At 38.7% G+C, this 13,578-nt stretch overlaps 1 protein-coding gene across 1 annotated transcript; it reads left to right on the top strand.

The window, feature by feature from the left end:
* The first annotated feature begins 150 nt into the window (after window positions 1-150).
* On the top strand, window positions 151-12,369 carry LOC135077002 (eukaryotic translation initiation factor 4E type 2). Its single transcript, XM_063971590.1, has 4 exons — window positions 151-672; window positions 7,010-7,174; window positions 8,522-8,644; window positions 10,504-12,369. The coding sequence occupies exons 1-4, from the start codon at window positions 424-426 to the stop codon at window positions 10,711-10,713; spliced, it is 747 nt and encodes a 248-aa protein (XP_063827660.1). The 5' UTR covers window positions 151-423; the 3' UTR covers window positions 10,714-12,369.
* Window positions 12,370-13,578: the final 1,209 nt, after the last annotated feature.

Below are 13,578 nucleotides of genomic sequence, written 5' to 3'. Positions count from 1 at the left end.
AAAACATTTAAAATCCCCACATTTCTTAATTTAATTCAAGACTCATTTAAATCCCTAAAACATTACTATCCTATTAATTGTTGATAATTACCAAGAAATATAAATATAAACAAAATTGTAAATTGTTTAATAATAATTTAAGTTTTGTTAGCTGTATCGTCATCCATGCCATGCTGTCAACTGACAGTTTGAATTTGATGACGGAAAGAAAAAGGTTATAAACAGAATAGGAGGGTATTTTATAATTCCGCTCAAATAAATGGTATTTATAAATCGTGAATCCTACAAATAGTGAATTTATATTGTATAATAGTGAAAGTGTAAATTATAGTAATTTGTTTTGTGTAGAGTCTGATACCTCAAACGCAACGTGTCCTAGGTTAGGCCGTTAGCGAAACATGTTAGTACAATACTTAGAATAACATGACTGAAAGGAAAATGTGCAAGTTCTACAATTTAAACGTGCCTGAACGACGAATGGGAGAGGGTGGCGTGGGGGGTGGCGCCGCTCAGAATCATGGGAATCACGAAGATGATGATAGGAATCCAGACGACCCAATACCACCTTTTGTGCCTCCACACGAACACAAACTGGAGTACAGCTATTGGATGTGGTTCTCGCGGCGGCCTCCCGCCCGCGAACTCTCCGCCTCCACCACTGGTTATGGGCAGGTTTGTTGACAATCATCTAACTTTGAAACCAACTTGTTGTGTGCATCTATTGCACCTACTGTAAGTATTGAATCGTTGCTGTGAGTCATTGTTTCAATTTATAGTGTATTCTGTATGCTTTAAGTACTTCAGAATATGACAAATTGTTATAGTAAATCATTGTTAAAGAAATTGGGCAAATTGTATTGACTGTAACACAACAAAAATGTCAGTTGTTGGTAGTTTTAATAATATTTTCTAAAACTTTTTACTTTTGATCATTTAACTATCCAGTCTGTTCTTTTCTCTGTTAATATCTAGTATATTTTTATTATTACACCATATTCTTATTAGATAAAGTAAAAGTTTATCAATAAAGTTTCAAAAACATAACCTCCAAGTCGTAACTTAATTCTTCTAAAGACAACTAAATCTTCGCAAAGAGTAAATGAGATTGAGAAAACATTATGTTATTTAGTTTTTACAGACCAGAAGATGAAGAATTTTATGTATCAATTGACCTACTTTTAGTTATGGCTCAGCTATTATTAAAATTACATTTAAACTGTACCAATGTATGAGAGATATAGTTATTTTATTTTTAGTTATATTGTATTACTATTATTTGACAATACTTTTTAATTTGTAGTTGTCTCAATATGAAAATAATGTTTATTATTCGGCATGTGACGATGCACAGCATCTGGTGAGAGATGCGTCTACTTCCGGTGTAGTTTTTTTACCATTTTATACCTTAAATGACGTCATTTCCGCAATTATTTAATAGGAATTGATTTGACTTACTTCCGTTTGCCGCCATTTTAGTCACCTGGGGGCGAGCTTGCTCGGAGTTCTTCATAGCATCTTTAACTTCCGAAGTAGCAACATCTGCAATTGACCACGCGTGTGTGACCGCGAACGACATGTACGTGATGGTGGTTGGTGCCAAAGGGGACGAGTGTCTTCCGGACGACGAGCAGGTGGACCCAGAGCGCCGGATACCGGAGAAACTCTGACCCCGGCGAGATTCAAAACGGATGAAACAAGGTACGTGGGATTCTGATAGTTTTAACACTCTTTTCGATCAAACAAGCATTCTCGCAAATCTCTATATTGTATAAATAGATTGAATAACCTACCCACCACCATCTTATACAATTTTAACGGCGGCCCCGTCAGCCCCAATCGTAAACATTACCAATTAAAATACGTTGTTAGCATCACCACAATCGAACGATAACTCTTTCTGGTACGAGTTTCTTAATAAATACCTACCCCTTTAAAAAGGCTCATTGTGCTCATAAAATAAAGCACCTACAAATGCTTTACGACATCAACAAAGTACTTTAAACTACAACTATTAGTAGACTGGGCGGCCACCCCCAACACTGAGCCACCTTCCAGCTTGAATTATTAAATTCTAATGTTTCTTTTTTTGCAAATGCTGAGTGCATCGAACATGTATACCTCTATTTCGCAACAACATTTAAATTGTAATGAACGTTTTTGAATTTGAATTTGAACATGTCACGAGCGTATCCTGGCTAAAATTCCTAATAAGCACTGTGCGAGGAACACCCTCCCAGTGCTGGATTTTTCACCCTGTGCTAGTACCGGTGATATCTAAAAATTAATCCGACATTGGTTCTCTAGCCGGTCATTTCAAGCAAAATCAAAACGTATCTTTATTTACTTAGACTGATTAAATTAGTTCTTACAAAAAGCCAAGGATTCCAAATAAATCCCTTCAGGTCCCAAGACGATCAATAAATCAATAATTATAAAATTCATTAGAAATGAAGGGCAGGGCAGCGTAATAAGAACAACAAAGTCAAATGACTACCCACTCAGCAAATTCTATGGAGGCTGCCTTTGAGCGTATCTTGGGCAGTGGCATCAGACTGCGGAGGTCAACCTGTTACCTGACAATGGTTCCAGGGATGCTTCTGCCATTCACCTCCAAGCCGGTGCTTGCCCCCGCAACGCCGTGCTTTATTCAGCGTCTCAACACTCTTGACTGTCTAGCGCTGACCAAATAAGAATATCAAAGTCAAGTGACTTTCCACTCGGCAAATTCTATGGAGGCTGCCTTTGAGCGTATCTTGGGCAGTGGCATCAGACTGCGGAGGTCAAACTGTTACCTGACAATGGTTCCAGGGATGCTTCTGCCATTCACCTCCAAGCCGGTGCTTGCCCACGCAACGCCGTGCTTTATTCAGCGTCTCAACACTCTTGACTGTCTAGCGCTGACCAAACAAGAATATCAAAGTCAAGTGACTTTCCACTCAGCAAATTCTATGGAGGCTGCCTTTGAGCGTATCTTGGGCAGTGGCAGGCGTCATCAGACTGCGGAGGTCAACCTGTTACCTGACAATGGTTCCAGGGATGCGTCTGCCATTCACCTCCAAGCCGGTGCTTGCCCCCGCAACGCCGTGCTTTATTCAGCGTCTCAACACTCTTGACTGTCTAACGCTGACCAAATAAACCGAAATCCTGTTAAAACAGGTGCTGAAATTACCAGATAAGGCACCGCTCAGCATGAGCCTGCTCCCCACAATATTCCTTCGCAAGAAGGACAGACCAAACAACCTATTCTATTAAACGTCCTAATCAGTAGGTACAATTATGTAAGTACTGATCCGATCTGAAGTAGTTGAATGCTAAATTCTAAATCTGGATGTAGATACCTATCACAGAGACACCGCCGGCCTCTCCGCATGTCTTGTCAAGGTACCCTAAAATTATCAATCTCTCGTTCTCTACTGCATATCGAAAAACATTAATACAATCACAAACTACTTACTAAACCTCGTCACCTTTGACCAACCAGACGAGACAGCAACTACTAGAACGGAAGGTTTGTGTGTAACATTTTACCTTCTGGAAAACCTTGTCAATTACGTGAACTCAGGTTCAACAAGTCGTCATCTCTAAGGGTTTTGTCGGTAAATACGAAATCTATACGACTCAACAAGTGACTATAACGGTAAGCTTGATCTCCAGTGAGGGCTCACCACAACTCGACCTCACACAACCGATCCAATACACAAGACTCCAGCTCAGCATCTCTTAACAACCTTCTGGATGTCTACAAAATATCAGAAATCATAATCAGCGATAGGGGAGTTCTCATTATTTCATTCATTTCATGTGCGTTCACTAATTTTGCTATCGGACAATAAAACCATAGTCTATACTCGAAACTAAGGGAGGAAGGGGCACATTCAGAGCCTCTATTGGAACTCTCTAACTTTTCAACTTGAAAAACATCACCTCCTTCCGGTTCAGTCGGGTAAAAATTGCTCTGACAGCGCAAAATATTATCTCCCAGGTCGATTCAATCAAATTTATCTGACGATCTAGGTCGATTTACGGGGAAAACAACCTACTTAGTGGCATCTCCTGGGTTCAGATCCAAAGGTAAATATATTCCAAAAGTTCGGGAAACTGGACATCCAGAGACCCCACAGAGATTCACCAGCCCTTTGCAACGACTTCAGCCATTGTGGCTATGGTGGTAAACTAGGCTAAATCTTTGCTACTTAGCACCTCGAAGTGGCCTTTCTGGCTTTTCTTAGCAGGGCTCGAGGCCGACCCATGAAAATACAAAATCTCCACCATGTTCTTACCACATAGTGACCTCCACGTCAGAATCAGGTAACATGTATTTTTTTTAGTATGTTGAGTTGGGGGTAATAAGGTATCGTTCCTAAAATCCACTTTAAAATCTTATAAAATAACCTGGCCTTGGTGGTTAAACTAATGGCCTAAGGAAAACAGTCGTAGCTATATACTTACCTCTTGAAGCTCGACAGCAAGATTTATTTGCAAGACTAAATCGTTTATCTACTCTTCTACTACCTTTATGCCCTGTGGGTCTAGACAAAATTCACTTTAAAATCGCAAACCAGTCGAAAGACTGTCGAAAAGCCTTTTTTTGTCTGTATGAAGTTATAATGTATCCAATTTTCGATTCGATCAAAAAGTGCTACTTGTCTAGGGGGCTGGTATTACTAATCTAAACTATTACTATATTAAAGATAACTTTAATTTTCTTACTAAGCATAAAAGCTTAACCAATTTCACTTCCTGATAAAGACCTTAAACCCAACAGTAGGTATCTAAAAGGTGACCTTTACGAGGCTTCTCGCAGACTAGCTTATGTACCTATATTTTTCTCCTACCATCTACATCAGCTGCTAACATGACAAAACATAGTCTCACCTGAATAATTTCAAGATTAAGTTAATAAACCTTGACCTACGAGTAAGTTCGGCACCGTTACGGTATCATACAAACAACTGGGAAAAATGACATCAAATCCCAAAAAACAACATAGTTATGCCCTTGTTACGGTTGCGTAAGTTACTGGAATCAGGCGAGCAGAGGCGAACAGCAGAATATAATAACACATTTTTTTTTTTTTTTTTTTTCAACACCAAGTGATACTAGGAATCTACATGGATGTTTCTTTCAACACCAAGTGGTACTAGGAATCTACATGGATAAAAACAGTAAAACAGTAAAACAGTGGTTGTTGGCATTAAAACCTCTCTTGGCATTGTTGACTTCGCTGTGGCATCTTTAATTTGGGTTGATATTTAGCCATATATAGATGAAATTCTTTGATGAGAAATTGGCGTAAGCAGAACAATAATAGCAATATTATACGGCAGACATTTTTATTAACTGATCTACGACCGATACGCCAAATAACATATTATTTAATTAATAACTTTCAATCAACAGATCTAAAGCATGTTGGATACTCTTCAATCACATCGTACGCCTGTAATATAAACTTATATTGATGACTCGCATGAATCTCACTGCCATGCGGGCAAATTATGTCAATACACATTCAATCTGCATTTTAATGAGGAAAGAATTTCTGAATTCAGTTCTGTAGCTTTCCAGTTTATTTATTTCAAACATACAAAAGTATAAACCCCTCTACTTTGTGATATCAGTGCTGCTCTCGCTGGGCATTTAGAACAAAACATGTTAATACCCTGAAATTAATCATGTTCTAATCTAGTTCTGTTACAGAAACTCGAAAACTTTCATCACATAGCGCCATTGGTAAGTAGTCACCAGGAGCTAATAAACAAGTCTCTCACCAGATGCTGTGCATCGTCACATGCCGAATAATAGTACAAGTTTTACAAAACAATAAAACTTGTATTATTGAGCAGAGACGATGCACAGCATCCCAAGAAGGCCTCCTGGTGAGCTCTCTATGAAGAACTCCGAGCAAGCTCGCCCCCAGGTGACTAAAATGGCGGCAAACGGAAGTAAGTCAAATCAATTCCTATTAAATAATTGCGGAAATGACGTCATTTAAGGTATAAAATGGTAAAAAAACTACACCGGAAGTAGACGCATCTCTCACCAGATGCTGTGCATCGTCTCTGCTCAATAATACAAGTTTTATTGTTTTGTAAAACTTGTACTATTTTCTGTATTTCTAATTCTGATAGTGCCTCTTTATGTATTGCAATAAGAATAAAAAACTTCTATGTATTTGTTTGTGGGACCAACTGACAAAAATGAACTGGCATGGAAAATGACAAAGGGATAAGGAAAATATTGTATTTTTTTATAACTGAGAAATGTTACTTCAATTTTCTCACTAATAACAGTCAGTATCACTTAAATTTTTAAATTAAGTTGTTAAAACATTACATAGTCTATTTTGTTAGCAAATGGTTTTCAATATGTTCTGTCTCTTTTAAATTATTATTCACCTAACAATTTTAATACTCTAACATTTAAATTGTTAGAAATTTATTTCAGAGTTGTCTACTAATATTATGTGAAACACTTTTACACAAAAACAAAATCCATATTTTGTTCAAGTTTAACTGTATTACTCAAACTTTACTTCATTATACCTAGGTACCGAGTTATTAAATAAAACCATCTTCCATTATTGGCACAAAATTGTTTTCTTTGGGTTGGTTAGGTTAGGCAGCATTTATGGTAATGCTGTACCTTTAGAAACTGTAATGCATTTTGCATAACAATTGACACATCATAATACATATTATGCAATGTAGTATCCCTACAGTGACTTGGCATACAGTAGTCTTAGCTCTTCAGCTCTGTAACAAACTCCCTCTTCACCGCTTAGTCGCTTAGTCATTACACCGTGGGCACCTCTTTATCATTTACCTGGATGTCATGTTTATTATTACTTTTTACAATAATACAACAAGTATTTAACAAGTTTACAATAAGCTTAAAATAAAAAAGTTTTTGTTAATTTCATAAGTTCTTCAATTATTCATGTTATTTTGCTATTCATATTAATGTCATTTGTTACTCCTATTTCTAATTTCATTGCAATGTGTTCCAGGCACTTCGCCTGGTGGGTCGCGTGGGCAGCGTGGAGCAGTGGTGGGGGCTGTATTCGCACCTGGCGCGGCCGGCCGAGCTGCCGCCGTTGTCCGACCTCCACCTGTTCAAGCTCGGCATCAAGCCCATGTGGGAAGACCCAGCTAATGTCAACGGGGGGAAGTGGGTGGGTACTATCGGTTGCAATGAAAAGTAAATGTGAATGTAAAACTGTGAGCTCCGTCAGTTTATAAAATAACGCGTGAGATTGTAAAGTAACAGTGGGTTAGGTTAGATTAATGATGGGCCAACTCGTAAAAAATAAAACTCGATTTAACCCGAGTTAAAATCCACATAACTCGAGTTACGTAACTCGAGTTAACTGGGTGGACAAGTGAATGTTTTTTATTTTTACCAGTTTAATCCCTTAGCTTCGCATTAATACTTAGTTAAAAAAATTAGACCTGAATTTTCCACTATCTGAATGGCTACAAATCTTTTACTATCAAATTAATTAAAGCGTTAATACCAGAAATTTAGCGTTATTTTTTTTGGCACAGTGACGGGTTTGAGTGTGCCTTAACCTTTTTTGAGGAGGCTCAACATCCAATGTGGTTGTCAATACAAGTAACTGCGATGAATCAGTCGAAGTACTCATATTAGGTACTTTCATTGTTGATAATGAACTCTGACTTTCCTCGATGGCAACATTAGGATGCTTTTTTTAATGTGGTTTAATAATGTGGTCGTATTTCCACTATATTTGAATGAATCTGAACACTGTTTACACGCAACGCTGGACGCGTTTCTCTCTGGATCTTTGGCGATTCGAATACGTCCCAAACTAAAGATTTTCTTTTAGGACCCGGCATTTTTCAAAAACAGAACATAAAACACAAAAATCTACAACAATAACCGGCATTTTCTGTCGGTTCCATACAGTTTACGAACTCGAGTCAGAGAGAATTCAACTCGAGTGGGCTCGAGTTACGCCCAACTCGAGTAAACTCGAGTTAGGTACTCGAGTTGACCATCACTAGGTTAGATTGTAATCTAACTACATCAGATTATAATCTGACGGAATTCACAGGTTTACGGTGATATATCTGAGCGTAACTACTCGTACCAGGCGCGGTGCTACACATCGTCTAACGCATTTGCACTCACCAAAATATCACCACTAGTTTAATAAAAACGATAGCCCTCATTAAACTATTTGAGCAGCTCTAGATCCAGAAAAGCTTGTACAGTCCTCACTGATGATGCATTTTCTCTACTCTAAGGCAAGCAATGATCGGAGCGTGACGGAACGTCCTATTTGGACCCTGCTATCAGTCCCGGATTTATATTTTTATAAGTTTAGACCATTTTATTTCCACCATTCTTAAAATTATAATTCAATTTTAACGTTATTCTGTGAAATTGAGTGAGCGCTCTATGAAATCTGCTGCCCCTAGACTGCGGCCTATACGGCCTATTGACAAATCCAAGATTGTCTTCTATAAGACGTTTGATAACGTGTATCCTCTCCCAGGTGGTGAGGCTGCGTAAGGCGCAGACAGGCCGCGCGTGGGAGGACCTGTGCATGGCGATGCTGGGCGAGCAGTTCATGGTGGGCGCCGAGCTTTGCGGCGTCGTGCTGTCCGTGCGCTTCCAGGTAGGAGGGGTTCTGCAGGGGACGACTCGCGTACCAGTGTTAAATGGATGAAGATTTCTGTTGAAAGATTGAGACTAATAGTTAGGGAGGCGAGGTAGCTAAATGGCGTAATTCAACGGCGCCGTCGAGACCTATCAAAATCGAAAGATAAAATAATTTCGAAAAGAAAAGCTCGTATGGCAAAAACCATTTTAGCGGTGGGTTTGGCGTGTACGGTTTTTCAAAAATGTTTAAAAAAAACAGTTACTTGGGCATTCTCGAGCGCGTCAGATATTCATACTACGTATGCCCCGAGTGCCTCTGATAACAACGGTATACTAATCTGCCGGTTTACGTGGTGGGGGTAGGCATATAAAGTAGTCAAAAATGAAAAAAAAAATTACTAGAGCGCGTCAGATTTTCGGAAGGGGTGTTAAGTAGGCCCCAAGGAAGCTCCCTTTAAAAAAACTGACGATTTCGGCGTGACGATAAGTTACGATGAATTTTTGAAAATGCAAAAAAACAAGTTTTTTTGAAATATTCGAGCGCGTCAGATTTTCATAGGGGAGGTTTATCTCGGGTTCCTGAAAGCATATTTTTTTAATCTGACAAAAATGTTGTTGGGTTCTCTTAATCTGACCGAAAAAGGCTTTTGGTTTCTTTTTTTTCCTTTCTTTCTCCTTGATAAAATGGGGAATTTAAGAATGTCAATAAAATTACCTTTTTTGTTTATTTAAACTTTTTTTTTGTAAAATGTATCGTTTGCGACTTATATGCCGTAACGCGTTCTTAGGAAGACGAAATGGCTTCTCCACACTTCCGGTCATGCGGAAACCGGCAGATTTTGTATTTTTAGTAAGTTTTAGATTATATTCTTCAAAATAAAAAAAATAAAAATCGCGCTCGAGAATGCCGGATTAACGTTTTTTTTTACAAGTTCGCGACCCTATAACTCGGCGGCGTCAAGGACTTATCGTCAGATTAGTTAAATTTAGTCTTTAAACACTAAAATCAACCCCCAATATCTTAATCTGACGCGCTCGAGTATTTCAGACTATCCATTTTTTAATATCCTAGGCGCGCGTCACTACATATAGAGCTAAATACTTTACAAGGTTGTTCTATTAGGTCTAAGGTATCTCTCATATCTTAAACTGCCACGCTCGAGTATTGCCGAAAATTCCCCTATTCGCCTCCCTAACTATAACAGCTTTATATTCATTGAGTAATTCTGTCTTGATTTACCCTACACGGTCTATTAAATGAACAAAAGGATAAGTTCCATTGGTTCCCGCAACAATGATTGATTCAGAACAGAATGCCAATGGTATAATAACTAGAAAGACTACACAAGCCTTTGTGTTGTAAATTATCATTATAATAAACACAACCAGGTGTTGTGAAAATCCTTGGAGGAGGCGATTGTTGAGTGAGTTTAATTCTGTTATTCTGGGCCAAGTTGTCAGAATTTATGTCATGCAGTCAAGATAAATATGCCAATGGTCAACATTAAATAAATAAATAAATGATGATTGGAATCAAGTTCATGTTCATGTTTCTCAATATTTAACTGCTATTCTTCATTTCATTTATTCATTCCGGAAAACACAGCGTGGGACGTCCACCCATAAGGTGGACCGACGACATCATAAAGGTAGCAGGAATATGCTGGACGCAGGCCGCTACCAACCGGGCAACATGGAAAGCATTGGGGGAGGCCTATGTTCAGCAGTGGACGTCCTATGGCTGAGATGATGATGATTATTCATTCCAAAAATACATTGTATAAGAAAATTTGTTAGTTTAACATTAAAATTTACATTTTCAATACAGTTAAAATAAAATAAATCTAATCTAACCTTTAATTTGTAATGTTCCAGGAGGACCACCTAGCCGTGTGGCACCGGACGGCGGCCGACACGGCAGCGGCGGGCCGCGTGCGAGACGCGCTCCGCCGCATTCTGCAGCTGCCGCTATCCGTGCCGATCGAATACAAGGCCCACGGCGACTGTCTCCGCGCCACCGCCGACCGCGAGCAAAACTCGCACGCGCCGCTGCATAACTCGCACAACAACCACGAGCGCTCGTAGCGCCACGCCCGGCCCCCCCGCGGCCCCCCGACCCGCGGGTGACCCCCCGTCGCCTTGGTTGCGATTTTTTACCCGCTTCAGACGACTGAGGGCAGTTGACACCGTAACCAATAGTTCTGAAACTTAAGTGGCAAACGTCGGAAGTAATAACCAATTGACAGCGTCCTCCTGTAAATGACATTTCAGTGTTTTCCGACGTGACAAAATTCGGTACTAATAACCCGGTATTGATACTATTGCATTCTTGTCAATGTTACAGCAGTGTTGGACAAGTATACAAAACTTAAAAAAAAACAGTGCATCAAACCCTGAAAAGCGTTTTCAATGCTGTAATATGAATTTTAATTCGCGAACTGCTGACGTCGTAATCAGTTTTGCCATAGATGCGTTTTGGCAGCTTAAAAAAATATTTCAATTGACTAGCGTGTCAACTACCCTATCAGACAACGCCAATCTGTAAACCTAAACATTCTTTGTCTATCCAAAATATCTTTTATGAAAATTCTCATATGAAATCTTTCTTGTTTCTCTTTTCATAAGCGCATTTCAAGACTGTACCTGTGTTATGTGCGAAGTTGTATTAAAACGTTAGTGTTGGTTGTGAATATAGTACGAACAACCGCTAAGACATACCAAGGCGACGTTTAGGGCGCCTTCAATTAGTCGTGAATAAAAACGCTGCAAAAACGCTTAAGACGTGCTTCTTACGGGTCAGTTACGCGATGAATTTTGTTGAAAAAACCTTTACTCGTCTATCAATATTTTTCGCTAGTTGTGACTGCCAGTCGAGCACGTGTATTGCAATAATAGTTTTAAAGCAGCGCTCGGTCACCCCCTAATTTGAAGGCGTCCTTATGTCACGTTACCCGTGTGGTCACCCCATTGCCGTGCCCCTTCCAGTGTGAAACAGGCCGAATGTCAAACCCGACAGATCCTATTTCCCGGTTCGTGCCTCGATTTATTCCGTAATTCCATTCAAGTATTACGTTTGCGAGATATTATTTTAATCTCCCAGGGCAACGGTTTTCTCGAGAAAACTAAGGCCGCTTTTTAAATATGTAGTATAAATTAATGAACTGAATGTAGAAAATGATTAAAAATATACAAATGGGCCCCCGAATAGGGTTCCCGATTTATTTAAAAATGTGTTGTCAAATAATTTCATGTATTCCTTATGTTTTTATTCGCCCCCAATGTACTGCAACGTAATATTTGAAAGGCTGTTGGATCCGAACTCACTACCGACGGTTTTTCATTGTAGATAGTAAAACTTGTTACTGTATGTTGTTAAAGTCACTTGCAGCGAATGATTAAGGGTTAAACATTTATTCTAAAACGAACCGTATTAAAATAGCCCTAAGTTGTAATTTGAGGTAGATACATTCGTGTAATTTTCCTAAAGATGTCGAAGTGTAAATTAGTTTAGGTTTTTTGTCACATCTTCCAGTGCCGTGAGTTGCGTTAGCTAGTCAGGTGGCGGGCCCGGGCCACCCGTCGGTACGTTCGGCGAGTGACGTCACGTCTCACGAGTCGCGGCGCCGCGTTGTACATATATACGTTATACGTCAGCACCGGCCGCCACTGCCGGCAAACATCCCGTCATGTACAGTAAAAGAACTGCATACAAATAAAGAATCAGACTTTGTATACTTTCAATGTGGTTTTCTTTCTTTGATAATATTTGCACCCATGTACAAGTACAGATAAAATTATAAAAACAAGTCACTAGATTTTAATTAGAAGTCAGCCTCCTCTATAAGCCGCTATTGGCCATTGTTCTTATGACATTAGCTGTCAAAACTAATGAACGTACCTATTTGCCTTTTCCACCAGTTGGCGCCACTGGCGACTAAGGCGGATTGCACACTGTACATTATATTCCTGATTGTAATATTGTGTAAATGTGCCTATAAGAAGGGATTAGCTTGATAATTAATGAAACCACACTTTGTCTAGAAAATATATTTTAATACGTACATCAAATTTTCAACAGACATTTTGTTAGGATAAAAAAAGGATAATTGTTTTTTGACTACACACAAAATTCATTGAACGTAAGTTGTGAATTCTAAGGGGACTATTAGCTACAAAATTTAAAGGTCGGCTACAATGTACAGTATAATACAATACAGCTGTGGACACACGAGAGGATCGGCAAACGAATATTAGGCCATAATATTTCATACACTATCTTACGCCTTGCCATCTTGTATAGAGTGCATATTATCTACAATCAAATTGCTTTATTTCCTTTACTCATAAAATCCTTATACACAACAAACCAACTTATACAATGATTCAATATTTCTCATTGTCAACAACACTATGTAAAATCAACAATTTAGTACAATTAACGACTAAAAAAGGCACAATAATATTTGCTGTTTCACTTACTATACTAAAACAAACTCAATCATAAACTTCAAGGCAAACTAAGCGTACTGTGTCGATACAATAAACTTTGTTCTATCTTTAACAATTTCTTATTTCCAAATGTGATCTTGGTTCATGTGTCCACAGCTTAAGACTGACATCCAGACAAAAAGTCCTAATACTAGCTTAATCTAGATTTATTTACATTTGGCAACTTCTTAGTCTATGAAGGGTGATATGCACTCGGCATAGGTAAATCAAGTTCATTCTGATTCCCCATTGATATTCCCAATGTTTGATATAACACTATAGATCACAATGTTCCATTGATATAATAATATGAATTCATTTCAAATGATTTATAGTTTTGATTGTTAATTTTTTCATGAAGCTGGGAATGTTGTCCATCCCATTTAGTAAGATGTAGCTATAGAGATCTTTTTAATGGAAATATGAATGCGACTGATTTAATATGCTAATAGTGAAATACAT

This window comes from Ostrinia nubilalis, chromosome 12, assembly GCF_963855985.1.
Source record: "Ostrinia nubilalis chromosome 12, ilOstNubi1.1, whole genome shotgun sequence".
Classification (NCBI taxonomy): Eukaryota; Metazoa; Arthropoda; class Insecta; order Lepidoptera; family Crambidae; genus Ostrinia; species Ostrinia nubilalis.
The sequence above is the reverse complement of the archived record's forward strand: the minus strand, read 5'-3'. Positions and strand labels throughout refer to the sequence as shown.